The 16,228-nt window shown below is 37.0% G+C and overlaps 1 protein-coding gene across 1 annotated transcript in view; it reads left to right on the plus strand.

Moving 5' to 3' along the window:
• GLIS3 (GLIS family zinc finger 3) overlaps positions 1–14,776 on the plus strand; it is a 144,606-nt gene extending 129,830 nt beyond the window's left edge. Inside the window, 3 exon segments of the mRNA XM_065663099.1 lie at positions 2,164–2,345; positions 8,997–9,179; positions 10,361–14,776. Coding sequence (XP_065519171.1) covers positions 2,164–2,345; positions 8,997–9,179; positions 10,361–10,497 — 502 coding nt within the window. The 3' untranslated portion in view covers positions 10,498–14,776.
• The last annotated feature ends 1,452 nt before the right edge of the window (positions 14,777–16,228 follow it).

A 16,228-nucleotide genomic window follows, 5' to 3' on the forward strand; every position in this document is an offset into this window, starting at 1 on the left:
AAACTCAAACCATTCTGTGATTCTGTTATGTGTAAAACTTTTCTTATTTGAGTTTTGAAAAGGATTTTTCCCTGTCACTGGCTGCTGGTTAAAACCATTTTTCAGAAATTAATTTTCACAAATGACTTTTGGAAACACAGAGGATGATATCCCATGATTTTTTAAGTAATGATAGTCGTAAAAACCACCTGTGTGTTGCTTTTAATCTCTGGCAGTAAGTGACAGTCTTTCCACACAAATGCTATACAAAAAACTAACTCCAGTCCCTATTCGGCTAGTTACAGCATGTCTTTAAAAACCTCTGATATTCTTATCGCAATATAGCTACTTACTTGTGTAGTATTTTTTTCATATTCCCTATATTATTATGAAACACACATACTTCATCCTGTTCCTCCCTACTATGTCTTTAAGTCTACACTGTATCAGTTATCTGGAACAATGGCATATTTGACATATTAAAGACTCAGTGTCTCAGTAGTGACATCTTTATTTCCTTCAATAATATATGTGTTTATGAAGTTAATATCAAACAGCACAAAGACCATTCAAATCCTATCTAATATGCCTAAGAATGCAATTCTCAAAACTAAATAGGCAGTAAAGAATTCAAAGTTCATTTTGAAACTTGGCTGTACTCCAAATGTAAGTTATGGATCTTCCAGAAACATAGTGAATAGGTTTCAAATGAATTCATAATCACACAGATAATCACAGCAAGTCGAGGGTGGTGATTCTGATAATGCGTGGCAGATACTGATTCTGAGCTGCAGCAGAAAAGATCTCGTGTGTCCTGAGGCACAGCTACACCGTGTATAATGACCCAGTCCAGAGATTGTTCTACAGTGTGACTACCACAGTTGCACCTTCTGTTGTGTTTGGATTAAGATTACAGTTTCCTTAGAGCTCTGCAGGAAAAGCATTCTTTATTATCGGGTTAAAAAGAAAGTAATCCCGTGAATTGAGGTTCCAGCCTGAGAACAACAGGGATCAGTTTTAGGATCCTGCCAGTGTTAACTGCAAGCACTGGTCCCTCCTACCAGCAGCTACTGAGCACACCCACCGCAGACAAGGGTAGGTAGGTAGTCTTGTTCAGCACAGGCTTCCGGCTTGCCTTCAGGACTGGGGAAAGAGGCAGGTTTGTGACAGGAATACCACATCAGATTTCACTCATGGTCTTGCAGAAATAGCCTGGCTTTGTTTTGCCAGCCTTCCTAAATCTTCTGCTATGGATGAGAAAGTGACCTTCAGCCATTCCTGAGCCCAGGATGAGCTTTTGTTCCCTAATCAGATCGCATCAGTCCAGTGTGTAGTTTGGCCACTGGGGCATAGACCAGGTCTCTTATAGTCTCATCTGCAAAAATTACTGTTGCACCTATTTGTAATGTGCTTTGTAGTATGCAATTTTAAGGAACTGTAGAGAAATGTGAAACTTACAAAGTCTGTGAAATTCTCAAAGTAGTGTGTAACCTTGTAGTGCCAGTACAGACAGAGGTGTGCAAAACACACCACTGATGTGATGAACCTCTGTGGCAGCTGCACCACCAGCTTTGGTCTGAATGGTTCTCCTCTTCTGCCAGGCTTGTAATGTTATACTTTGAGGTCAGATCAACATTTGATGTAGTCAGACTCTTCCCCATTGGAATCAATTTAACACTGGCCTTTATTTAGATTATATTGACTTCAGATTGTTTATTTTCAAATAGCTCTCTGTAGCATACAAAAAATTCTAGAACTTGAAACCTGAACCTGGGCCTGAAACTATTACCTAACTCATTAGTGTCCAATGACCAGAACTGACCCCTCACAGAGTGGAAGGACAGCTATTGATTGACAGATACAGTTGATATAAAGCCTTACAATGCGACAGTTGGCAATGCCTCAAAAATCAGGTTCCCTGTGAGGTGTTTCCTCCTATTAAGACTTAAACCCACCCACAGAAGATAAAATGAGTTTTCTATGATAAGGGTGCATTTCAGGCTTTTAACTTCCCCGTTGTCAAAGTTGAAGATGTGTCTTCTCTGCATCTGGGCTGCACCCTTTTCTTTTGGAAGTCTCTATCTATGCAAACTGCTAAACATTATAGTGATGCAAGTAAAGTAGGAACATTCTTTAGCTCTTATCTATTGGGTATTTTACAGTTCTGTGATTCTGAACTCCTAGGTTTGTTGCTCCAGCTCCTTCTCCTCACCACGTCAGCACCCAGGGAATTTCAGTTCCACACCACATGATGCAGAGACAGACGCCACAACCTCCCCACCTTCCACAGCCTGCAGGAATGTCTCTAAAGACATACCAGCCAGCAACAACCCCTTCTTTTCAACCAAATAGCCTCCACAACCAAGGTAAGAAAGAAGAATCCTCATCGCTCATGTTGGTTGTTTGTCACTGTTTTGAAGCTTCAAAGTAAGCTCTTCAAGGGATGGTGCTGTTATTTTTAAGGCACCTTGCTTTTTGAAAAACTCTAGGAAGTAGCCTTCAGGAACCTGTCTTTGTACTGCTTTAAAATTCTTAGCTTAGATAATTGTCATTTATCTTAATACAGAGTTACAGGTTTTTCTTCAGATACATTTTCAGAGCTGTTGTCATATGACATGTGTGGAGACATGCCAGAGCAGAAACAATAAATTCCTAGCATATGGGGCTAGGAAGGGATCAGGTTAGCCTTCCTATTTCCACAGTACTATACATTTTACTTAATTCCCTTTTTTTTCTTTGTTTGCTGAATATTTGGGAAGAACTCATCTTCCAGAAACGCATCCAGACATTAAGGTCTGTCTTTCTACTTGGAACAAAAGTTATCTTTGACTGCATAGATGGCTTTACCACCTTCTTCCTCTCATGGTCACGGAAGAAGCATTGTAGAAACTGCGATCACAATCAGTTGCTCTGAAGTTGAACAGTTTCTGAGGAATCCTGCTTCCCAGAAGCTCACAAATCACTTAGTTGCTGCTCCACACAGGACTTTCACTGGCTGGGGAATCCAGCTCCGTATCTGCTTGGGGCATCATCTCATTAGAGCAAGCCAGAGCAATGTTACTGTGTTCCCACCTCCCCTTCCTGCAGCCCAAAGAGGATTTGGAAGGACAAAATACATGTCTCATGAACACCATTATAAGAACAGTAGAGACCCGGGCAACTGTCAAATACGGACTAAAGACCCATGTCACATCCAAATTTAAGGTAAAGCTTAATACAATCTTCTGAATGGATCAAAAGATTGGATAACCTCAAGGGCTTGGATCTTAAACCCATACCGTAGTCCCTTGTTAGCTTCTCTGTGTTTGCCTCCATGTCCTAGGAAAACCTATGCTGAAAATAGACATTGGTGACAGGAATTGTATGCATACAGTTAGCAACTGAAAGTTGCAGATGTTAAGATCTCTGTGTTTAAAAATGGTAGGAAGACAATGTGGGCTGAATTCTATTTTGTAAAATATATAGTATGTTGCAATACAAAAGCCACATTTGGATATTAAATGCTCTTTCAAAGATTAAGTAACCTATTGTCACTCTAAGAGGTATTTTGTCAGAATGTACTCCCTCCAGCTTAAGCATAGTTGCCTCATTCCTCTGTGCTACACTGAAAGCTTTGTTGGTCCTGCATGCCTGAAAGGCTTAGCTAAACTATCTCTCACAAAAGGAAATATTTCGAGAGTTCATGGTCAGATTTTCCCAGCAATACAAAGATTGACATCTTCCTTGGTCACATCAGTATAATGTAGAAAAAATACCATAAAGTTGTCTCACCAGTCTAAACTATTTGGTATATAAGGAGCATCTGTGGGAAGCTCTGTTAGTTTCTGTCTCCTGCAGTTCGTAACTTGCCTTTTCAAGATTTAAAGTGCTGTAGCTGTAGCCACTTCAGCTCAGTCTGCTACCAAACAATGGTGACATTTTTGTCTCAATATGTAAGCTTGTAAACTCCATTTAAATTGGCTGTACTAAGGAAGAAAGAGTTTCATTGCCCAAGACAGCAAGTTCTCAACAGGCTGCTTTACTGAAAGCCTAAGCATCTTAAAAGCTCATGGAGATCTCAGAACACTCTCCTTTGGAGATAAATTATGTAGGAGGTGCAAGACTGACAAGCCTTTTATATCTAATAGCTACTTGCATTGTGAAGCTGCTTCTTCTTGGAAGAACACTATCTACAGTTCAAATTTCAGTATTTGTTCTGAGTGATTTTCAGCATCAGATATACAGTAATGTCAGAGAGGGTTTTTCATTGCTTTGGTTAATATTATGTAATAGACTAAATATTCCCTTTTCTTCCTCTTGTGAAATTCATGTTTTTCTTTGCTGTGTGGAATATTCAGAACTCACTGAGCTGCAGAAATTAAGCTTTTCTTTTCCTTTCAGTAGACTTTCATTGGATTACCATAAGCAGTAAATCTGAAACTGGAAACTGGAGTGATGACTTCCCAGCTTGATGCTACTGTATATGCCATTGTACTATGTGTTTACAAACAGACTAGAAGTCAGTTCAGGTCCTGGAAATCTGAAACAACTGGCCCAGAATTTGTATTGTACTGGTCACTCTTTTCAGCCTGGAATAACTACAGGGATCTCAGCACAGGTACCTGAAGACAAAGGCATCTGCAGCATGCAGGCAACTATGAAAATAAGGGATTGCTTTGAGACAAGTCAGAAGAGATGTGTGAGGTAGAAAAGAAGAGCAATAGAAAAATCCTCCACAGTGTTCAAGCTTCTCGTGTTTATAGTACAGAGTAAGGTAAAGGTCCTTTGGGCATGGACACAGCTAGCTTGATTTGGGATGCTTCTGATACTACAAACATTTTTGCACTAGGAGTCTGACTGTCCTTCAAAATCATGCCTGTAACTCATGGCATATGTTTCTGTGGGGTAAGCTGATGACCAGTGCTGACTAAGTAATGGAAGAAATAAAAACATCATGAAAAATTTTCAGGAAAAGAAGAAAGTTGCCATTTGAAAAAAATGTTAGCTGATATGAGTTAGCTATACTAGTGTATCTATACAGGCAGCTCTACTAGCGACAGCCATCTTTTAATTACAAATAACCAGATTTAAATAAACAAAATTTTGTCAGTTTTTCACCTTTGCAAGCCAGTCTTGCAGTGCAATTTGTGACTCATATCTATGACTTACTTTTCATTCTGTTCTTCACACTCAAATGGTACCAAATTATAACCTGTTTGCGAAATTTACCTAGTGGACACTGTAGAAATGTACTGCAGAGGAACACTATTTTGAAGTAGTTCAAGCCAAAGACAGCTGGAAATTTTACATACCGTAGCAGTAAAGGCTACTCACCCATGATGTATATTTCTTAATAGCATTTACAATTATTTTCTTGAGAAAATATGCTTTCTTTGTGGTGCCAGGCAGAGAACTGACTGAGAAGGAAATAGATGTTCATCGGAAACCTCCTACCTTATGGAAATTATAACTGGCAATCGTTCATTACATATCTGTAATGAACTATTTGTCCACATCAGTTCAATGGAATCAGGACCTTATCACAAACTTATGTAGACCACAGTTTCAGCTGGGAATTTGAGATGGCTGTGTACCTGGGATTTTCTGATGCTTAGCATCTCTCAGAACAAAGCTCTGTAAGTGATAAAGAACAAGAGCTTTTTATTTTTAGAAGAGATTCTTGCAGTATACAGCTATTTTATCATACTTAAAAATATTTCACTTTCCTCATGAAATAATTCTATCATGACAGAAAAATAGCTGTTTAAGCTATATATTCTGTATCTTGACATCATGGATCTTGGCTGTAGTGCACTGACTCCAAGAAACACAATTGACATAATCTTGTGCATGTGTGTGTTTTGAATAGCTGAACAAGACAGCAAGTAATACAGTCCAGGTTGCAGTCCTGAGAACTGTTTGGTTGCTAGAACTTCATTAGCCAACCTGTTTGCCTTTTTTATTTTTCCAGTACTGCATGAAAGCACAGAAAACTGAAGCTACATGTAGCTCTCTAAGATATCTCAAACAAGGGTCCAACTATAGTTTGGGTATAGGGCCTGAATTACATATGTTTTCACGTCATCCTGACTTCAGCAATAGTGTTAATTATCTTGGGCATGGCAACACATGAATAAAGAGAATAGCTCCTGATACCAAATTAGGACATTTTGCTGTATCATGTTTGGGCTCCAGTTCAAAGACCTCTACATTGTGACCTGATGCACTGCAGACATGGACAAAGTGCTAAATAACTGAGGGGTAGAGAACAATGTATGCGCTGTTCTGCTCCTTCCTGTTTACGGATCTGTATTTTATAAGATGGGTATTTCTGACCCGGAATCGTGAAAAAAAAAACCAAATGTAAAAGCTGAATTATTTCTCTTTTCTCTCTTTCTATCTTACAAAAGTATTTGGGGGGTTTATCAGTTAATGAAAGTGCTTTGTGTTGTTCCCTGGTTCTTTCTGCAATATAGAGGTTAATGTACCACTGGATCAAAGCTTGTAAGACTTTGCTAGACAATATTCTTTAGCTCAAGTAGGGAATGAGCAAACACAGGGGATGTGACTCGCAATAGCTCAACCCCAAGGTAAGCAGTTTTTCTGCCAGACTTCAGCTAGTGGTAGTCAAGGTTACTGCCAGATTGCTCTGCACTGGGAACAGGATGCTGTGAGAAAGGCACAACTAGAGAATGAGCACAGAGCTATGTGAAAGGACATTTCAGCATGTGTTTTGAAGGGTCTTGCCAGCTGGCTAAGACAACTATAGACTGAAATGGTTGTTTCTGGTAACTAGTCTGACTCAACAGTAAACTTGCACAGTGTGTCCTATTAGTTTTAAAAGCATTTTTAAAGGAGGCAGAACCTGTCAATAGCGATGCAGCTTCTAAGTCAAGTTTTGGAAAGCAACCTTCTTTTCTTTCATTTTGCTTTATTTTACTAGAGTTGATTCTTAAATGTCAGGACTGAACATTGAAGGATTGACAGTTGTAAATTCTTAACATGCTTTGCAATCTGACTCAGTTTTGTTGCAGTCAGACTTTAAAAAGAAAAAAATTATTGAAACCATTATCTTACAGCTAGTGCTGCCGAGTTCCCACAGCCTCTGCAAGACAATGAAATCTATGAGTGTTCAGCCTTTCCAGAGTGAGCACAAATTCTGCAAATTGTGCCTGCTGTGGAAGAGGAACTGTGATTCTGCTTATGATATTTTTCTTTCTCTGTTTTTCTTAGGTTTTTTTTAATTTCCTTCTTTTATGCGAAGTCAAGATACTCTTTTTCTTCATGCAGGTTTTCAGACACAACACTACACTGACAATTGTTTCACTGTTCTTTCATGTAACTATTTGCCCCATCTAAACAATTGTTACCTTTGTGTAAATCAGGTATTTATCTCATTTTGTGTACACAGAAGTGTCTTTTGATGCTACTGAATAAAATACAAAGATTGTGTTTCCCTCACCATTATTACAGAGACCTTCCCATAAGGTCTCTTCTGAGTTCTGGGTGCAGGTTCAGACTGTCTTGTTTGTCCATAGTCCTGGCATATTCTGATGCTTTTAAATACTGAGTTTTCTGTTTCAGTTCAAGCACATCTTATGCATGCCAGCATTTGTGTAGTTTTTTAGTCCCAAAGGAAAAAAGGATCATAAAACTCCTAAATTATGCATCATTCCTCCTACTTCAATGAAAAAGTGATGCAGCCTGTTCTTCACTGCATCCTCCTTCCCCCGTCCCTACTATCTATGAAATGCATTATCTGTACGTAAACACTCAGCACATCTTCAACAAACAGCAGTCCCATATGCACACTTTCATAGGAAAGTTAATGGAAACACAGCTGGTTCCTAGCCACAATCCAGAAAAATTTTTTCTTATGTTCCTAACATATTTCTAAGCATAGACTGTATACATGTATATAAGCGTACACTGTAAAGGTATCTGAAGTAGGCAGGTTTGTTTGGGTTGGGGTTTTGCACAACATATTCCTCATCAAGACAACAGCACATCAAGACAATAGTAAACTCTGTAAATTAAAAAATTGCTACTAAGTCTAAGCTTTAGACATTTTGCTCAGGAGTCTGTAGGATGGCTTTTATAGGTAAAATAATGAGGTGTGTTTGGGGTTTTTTGTCAGTTTTCTATAATATATTCTGAAAATACATTCAGCACAGAAAAATAGTCATGTCAGTCATAATTTTAAGGGGAGAAAAGACCTTGCTTCCATGAGAAAAATCTTCAGGCCAGCCTACTGCAGAACATCTGTCTCTGCCTCTTAGATTGCATACATGTCCCTGTTTTATAAAGAAGTGTGGTTTGGGTTATATAAATACATATTTTCTCATGAACCTCAATGTGAATTTACTCAGTGCTTAGACATCTCTAATAATCACTTAAAGAAAAAAAAACAATTTCAAGAACAAAAACCCTGGTGAGGATCTTTCATGGCATGTAACACAATGATCTTGATTTTCTTCCATGTGGACTTATTTCTACTGATGAGTGGGTTAGACTCTCAGCATGTACCAAAAAACAACAGGCCTTATGGATCGTCAGCAGTCAGCCTTTCTGATCTTATATGCATGCCCCACTATTGGCCATCTGTCTTGGCATTAGTGACAGACGCTCAGATTTTATGCAGGCCTTACTTGAGTTATCTTCCTTTATTCTGAATTAAGCATTCTCTTAGATACTTCAAGCATCAGCGCAGTGTGAAATCTGGAGAGTACTAGTTCAGACAGCAGAACTGCAGAGTAAAGGCAGAAATTCCCTGAAAAATTTCAGCTTCTAGCCCGTCAGTGCTTCTCACAAGTCATGGATGTCAGGACGTCCATGAAGTGGATTGTGTTCGGAATTAGTAGCAGCTGGAGAAAATCTTAAGGAGCTTCATATCAAAGCTGCTTTATTGGTGGAAAATAGTTGAGTACTGGAGCTACTGATATTGAGGTTTTTATCATTCTTATGGCCATGGTTACACATGCTATCCCCTGTGTCTCGGTCCAGGTCTTTTATTGACTACTTTCTTCCCCTTGTTGTAGGGTTATATGGGCAGCTTCAGACTTTCTGCCCTCCACATTATGCTGACACTCAGAAGAATGTACAAGATAGCGTTTCTTGCAATACGGTTCTTCCTTTTGAAGACTGCTTAGTTCCCACATCAATGGACCAGGCAGAAGTTGACACTTTCCATCAGACTTTTTCAACGCACTCTGGTATTGCAGGTAAATGACTGCTGGGCATTTTGTGGGTGGTTGTGTACTGTTTGTGGACTCCCACAGATCTGCTTGACCTATGTATGTAGCTAGGACCTGTCATGACAGACTTGACTCTTCAGAAAGAGGAGATAGTTTTCAGACCTCTGGTGTGGTTTGCATTGGGACCCAATCACAGTGGGTCACAGTAACATCTGACCTCTGTGCAGACAGCACATTGTTGAGGGCTTCTCAAGAGTCTAACCTACGGGAGTCAGTCACTAGTTCATGCATTTGAAATAAAGCCCACTGAGCCCTGTATGATATGTGTGCAGCCACTCCTCATCGCTGTAAGTATTGTAGCAGAGACCTGAGATGATTCAAATCTCTAATTCTTTTCATGTTTGATTTTTCTCAGTCTTGAATTTCATTTACATTTCCATGGCAAGAACTGCCTGGGTGAAAACTTTTCTGTGCACACTTCACAATCTCCACCTACCTGAAAAGCATGTAAGGAGCTTACTCGATAGTCTGGAAAGATGAAAGTTAACCTATGTATAGAGGATCACCACAGTATAGTAGGCCTAATCAGGACCTAAGTACCATTGATGCCCAAGTGCTTTACTGTCTTTCCACACAGGATGATTTCACTTAATATTTACTGTGCTTTGAAACACCTCTTATGTTGTGGTCTTTCATTAGTGCATTAAAAAGCCAATGCACATGTAACTTCAAAGAACCATCTCACAGTATGTAAAGAAGTAATCCAAAATAAGAGAGTTTTTCTGCAGTTACTCTATTGCTTGCCACTATTGCTTGTAGAAGATAGTAATTTCTGTGCCAAGTTCTACTTTACAGCAAATAAGCTCCAGAGTATTTTATTGCCTCTTATGTTGGGTATGATAAAATTCAATGAACATGCATGAAGTTTATTTTAAAAATTATCACAATTTTAGCACCCAGTAGGTGCTAAATTTTAGAACCCGAATGGGCAAGTGTTAGATGGAAACTGCTGTACTTCATTCTTCATTCTGGCAGAACTGAAATTCCTCCCTTGGTACGTAGTAAGTTGTATAATTATTAAATTCATACCTGTATTGGCTTGTTTGTCTATTTGGTTTAAAGCCATTTTGACTTCTCTGCATAAGTATTAGGACACTCTCCATTACATAGTTATCCTAGTTAATTAATTATTTTTGTATTTTTTCCAGTTTATGACTTTCCAGCAGGGTCGGTAGGTATCTTTGGTGATTCAGCTCACAGCATGCCAGAGGACAGCAGTTTCCTACAAGTAAATGCAGTGGATCATTGTTCTAGCCAGCTTTCTTCTGTCTACACTGAAGGCTAAAGTAATATCAATCATCTAGTTACAAGAACTTGATTGCATTTCGTCTTGCTCTTCTGATATTTCTCTACAAAATTTTTCTCTCCATGAAACTGCCATGTATGTATGGGGATATGGATTGATATACATACAAATTGGAGAGGAAAAACCAGTCACCAAGCATTCATCATGCAATCAAGCAGTCAGCTGAGAAGGAGTATATTTGAAGAATGCAAGCTTTGCCAAAAACTTAGCAACTGTTTCTTTTCATCTGTGGCACAGCAACTCTACTTTTTTTGTTCTTTCTTCTTTTTAATTTCTTAATTTCTCAAAGGGAATTCACAAACTGAATAAGAAAACTGCTGGTTGGCTGTAGTCCTTTCAAGCTGAATGGGTGGACTTCTGAAGAACACAGCTTTAGAAAATTCCTTTTTTTCCTTTTTTAATTTTTTTTTTTTAAAGAAAATAAGTAAACCAGAGCATGCTGCAAACATTTCAAAGGCACACAGATTTTTGCACAACCTGTTCGCATGTGATGCTTCCAAAGTTAAAAACATACCAGCATCAAAAAGGGAGAGAAATTAGACATACATCTTGGCAGTACCCTTTGGAGGCTTTGGTGCGGCTTCTGTTTGGAGCCAAAGATCATTAGTACTGGATTTCTTACAGGCCTCAGTTTAGGTGTCTTTTCCTTCCTTCTGCATTTTAACCCATACAATATGGCCATTGCTATTTTTCAAATATTCCTTCTGACTCAGTGCTTTATGCAGTGAAAAAGAAGGATTAAATGCACTACATGAGAAGGTACATGGACTTTGTCCATATTTAGCACAGCTGCTAGATAAGAAAAAGTATGTTTTAACTTTCTGTTGATTTTTAATTATATTGCAGAGCTTTATTGCTGTATATGCTATAGTACTCTATAAAAAGGCTTAAAATAGCCTGTAGAAAAGATTATTCCTTAAATTCCACAGATTTTTTTAAAAGCAATCTGTACTGATTCAATTAAATTTTTGTTGCCCTAGCATTTTTCATTTTCAGAACACATTTTCAGGAAGAAGAGCTACTTTTAAGTTTGCTATGATCCTTTTGCTTATTTGGAAATGTAAAAATGAACTGGTCTGGTGGTTCTGATTTTCCTATTCAGTGTCAGGCTCTGGTCCTCAAATTTAGTCCAGAATGCAAGCTAATGAGTTTGCCCTTTGTGAAAAGTAAAAAGGGATGAGTTTAAAATAGTATTTTGCAGTGGACATGTGTCATCACTGTAATCCTATATACCTTGGGAGCAACTCTTACAAAACTGAGGTTTTAGGTTGTTAATTCCTGTCCATCCATTTTGTGGACTTCCTACTGTGTAGTGTTCATTGTAATATTCATATAACTTGATTTAATAAGAAGGACAAAAGTCCAAAGTTCATTCTTACAGGCTAGACCATAACAATGCTTCTTAAAATAATCATCTAGAAAGATGAATTATGAAAAAAGTTTGTAAAACATTTTTTTTTATCCTGAGAAGCTTTTGAGAGTTGAATGCTGTTTGAGTCAAATTTGTAATTTAATTTGCCATTATGTTCCATAGATGGATTTATGTCCAGATGTTTATAAACACTGTCAACCTTTTGAGGTTTATATTCATGAAGTATAATCTTATAAACATGTATATGTGCTTATATATTTAATGGAGATATTTTCATCCAATAAAAGCAAAGGATATATGAGTAAACCATGCACATAAGTGATATACAATAAGAACTAATACTGTTTAAATAAAATAATTCTGTACTAAATTCTTCCCCTCCTATTCTGCTTCTCAAATCACATATTAACGAGTCCTTGTGCTTTAGCTAGCAATAGTAGTGCTAGTTGTTACTGTATGTGGTTAGCATTAGGTTAAATGACGTCAGGCTTCCCTAGACATCTGTAAATACACAGGCAAAAAGACAGTCTTATTGAATTAATGTTTTGCTTTTAAACAAAGCTTTAATTTTCTACTATCTTAAAGCCCATTCTGTGTTCACTGCACATGCATAACTTGGTTCAGCAGGAGTAATTAGGCAGACTGAACAATTTCAAATGTGTAGGACTGTGTTTTGTTCTTTTGTATATGTAAAACCTTCAAGGTTCTTTTAACCACAGGGTTGTCAAGGATTTGTCAGTTGCTGTGCACAGAGCTGAAATACTGCTGCTGACTTGGAACACTTATGATTTGGCTGGTCTGCGTGCTAGGACATCTAGTTTAGGTCATGCTTGGCCTAGAAAGGTTGGGACAGGTGACCCTTGAGGTCCCTTCCAACCTGATATTCTATGATTTTGTGATCTGTACCACCTTGACTTTTGAATCTTTTGAAATACTTTTTCTTGTAAATGAATGTACAAGTACATTCCCATACTTGTACATTCTCGTACATTCCAGTCTCCCTCCGTCAAGAGGGAGTTTATGCATCATGAAAGATCCTGACCAAAGCAAAAGTGGGAATAGAGAATTCAAAAAGGGGGATTCATCAGCTGCATTTTAAAAAAGAAACTTTTGCAAGACATTCATGCTTTCTTTAATTTATATATATGTGTGTGTGTGTGTGTATCTTTACAGCTTTCTGTGAGCCTTATCTTAAAAAAAAAGAGCTAGATTACAGTCAAATTGTGTGAGAGTGGTCTGTTAAGGTACGCCTTTTGTTTACTTCTTAATCAAAGACAAAGGGGATTCTTCATGATTATTCTCTTCAGAGTTAGACTGATCTTGAAGCATCAGTTTATATCACTGAGGGCAGTTGTGTAAAAATAAACATTTTCTCACAGAAATTTTCTTGTGTATTTTGGATCTTAAAATAGGGATTTTTTTTTTGTCACAGGTTACAATGAAAAATGGTGCTTGTCAAAATACATAGCATAATGGCAGTTATTGACTTAAATACTTTTGCCTCAGTGATTTTTGTGTTGTTACTGTACTGGCTGGATTGTTAACTTTCTAAAAGGAATCATATCTAAGAGATGAAATTATTTTAGACTTTGGACATGAAACAATATTCTAACGAAATTTTTCACAATCATTCTTCTATACAATTCTCTTGTTTTCAGACTCATAGTCTATTTATATCTACATTAGAAATTTATCTACACTGGAGTTTAAAATATAGCTTCAAAGTGCTTGTGTCCATGTGTGAGTGTATCAGAAGAGTGCATGTGTGTATTTAGGTCTCCCTTTCTATGTATATATATACATGTATATATACACATACACATACATGGCGTTATGGTTCACTAATATCAAATGTGGAAGTATTGCAGTGCTAAGGCCATTCTGTCACATTGTATTTTGTTTTCAACTTTCTTTAAAGAGGTGTGAATGAGTACAAAAATTACATTTGAACTGTTTAGTCCCTGTTTTACCTGTGTAATTTCCTAGTAGATTTTTTTAAACAGCACTTTTTTTGTTGTTTTTGTGAAACTTTGTTGGGCGTTTTTTTATAGATACATATATATTTCCTAGGAACAGATAAAGCAAAAAAAAAAAAAAAAAAAAAAAAAGACCACAATTTAAAATTAGCTGAGTGAGGGTTTATTTAAGAAAAAAATCCCTTTATTCTGCACAGAAAGCAGCATCTTGTGTAATTTTTTTTTACACAAAGCACTTTGGTGAGGAGAGAAAGTGGGAGTATGTTTTTCCTAAACCTTACAGAGTATTCTACATATTTATACATGCTAACATATACACATATGAGCTCCATTTGCCATTCTGTATATCTGGCTGATACTTGCTCTAAAGACATCTGTTGCATACCATGAAAATATTTTGAAAGGATTAGGTACACCTTTTTTCTCTACTAGTATGTGTGATTCTGTGATTTGTTACAGTTATTTTTCATATAATCATAAGTTATATTTCTCCTGTTTCATAAAATTCTTTTTTATGTAAAAGGTAAAATTGAAAGGTGTACGTGTGTGGTACAAAATAAAACTGGATAATTGTAACTCAATGACATGACTGGTGGAATGTCTTATTGTGAGATGCCTTTAAAGAAGACTGCTCCAGACATTGTCCTTCACCGTAAAACTACTAGTGTTTGTATGAATTAGTATAATTAGAAACAGAAATAGAAAAATAAAAAAGAATCTCAGAGATTTCTTCTAAAACACACTTCAGAGTTTTAAGTCTGGATTTAATAATTGTTATATTGAGGCTAGAGATTTGTACAGATAATTAATGCCTCAGTGTGTGTGTTTACACCCTGGGTGGAGACACAAATAAAAAAACAACATGTAATTACATTTTTGTGCTGTGATGATTTTTATTGGTTTCTTTGTTCATGTGGCTCTATAATACAAGATGTAATGGGATTTTGCTTTTCTGTCTGGTTTTTGTTTCTAACACACTCAAGCAATTAAGTTATTTCAGAGCATTTAAGCAAAAGAAAAGAGCATTTAGTTTTACTGTGTACTAGGCAAAATGCTATCAAAAGATAGAGACAGAAGTTGATACATGCTAATGTCATATTGTCCAAAACACATGCAAAGAATCCACCATGCTTAGGAAATACGAAGTTACTTTTTACCACACCCATAAATTGAACTGGACATCTAAGGACAAAATAGAAACTATAAATTTATTAAGAAGTGCAAAAAAAATCCTGTTATAGGTTTGCAAAAAGACCTTTGAAAATAATGCTCCAAACTTATTTTGCTATGAAATTACTAGCACGGTTGGCTCTGAGTCAGCCATAAGCAGAACAAAAACTAGTAAGCCCAAATTCATGACAGGTATGCATGTGAGCTTTGTAGAGCTTTTACTAAAAATGAACTTTGCCCAGTGTGCTGTTATTTACACTGCATCTTAATTTAAAGTAGGAAACTTGCCTATGGTTTTAATAAACATAGTTAGTGAATCCTGCAGACTACCATGACGACCTGAAAGCTGCTGAATTAAAGTGTTTCAGAACACAATTTTTCTTTTTGATGGAGAAGTATACAAGTTCACTATGCAATAGGGAGTAACATGTCTTGAAATACCTCAAAGCTCTATGCTTTTCTCTGGGTGCCTGAGCTTGTTCAGTTTTTCATGATCTCCTGCAAATCTTTCTATAGCAAAATAGTAAAAGTGTAGTAAAGAACTTATGTGACAGTTATATTCCTACAGAGAACTTAATTTCTGAGTGAAAGTTGCCTGAACTTTTTATTCTATAAAGGGTTGATATTTGGTGGGGTTTTTTTTCCCTGTTTCAGAACAAAACCTGATTTTGAAGATCGTAATTTTTCACAAGATGGAAATTTTGGGGTGGGGAATTATTATTTCATCACTTGTATGTAGTTACAGGAGTTCTCCCATGCACCTTTGCCAAAGCCACAGTGTATTCCTGAATTTATACCAACTGTGCTCTAATAGAAAACAGTTCAGTAAGGCTGTTTGCCATACAGCTGTTTCCTTCAATAAGAGAAAAAAACCCCAAACAGTGTCCTTCCATTCTGAATATGAATTTGTTTGCATTTACTTTATCTCATTACAAGATACCTTGTATTTGAAGTTAGAGTGACTATGTTTGTATGAAAACATAACTGTCAATTTTCCTAGGCCGTTATCCTCAGGAAAATGTTTCTTCATGTTCAGGCTTGCTGTTTCCTACTTTGGATCACTTTATTACCCTAAATAGTATTATCAAATGCATTTTGAACTAGTTGATTTTTAAACTCTGTCTTTAAACCACTGTAAATAAGCCTTGTCAAGAAGCAGCTTTAAAAAACTTCTCCCCTAATGGACAGTATC

Source organism: Lathamus discolor, chromosome Z (genome assembly GCF_037157495.1).
Source record: "Lathamus discolor isolate bLatDis1 chromosome Z, bLatDis1.hap1, whole genome shotgun sequence".
NCBI lineage: Eukaryota > Metazoa > Chordata > Aves > Psittaciformes > Psittacidae > Lathamus > Lathamus discolor.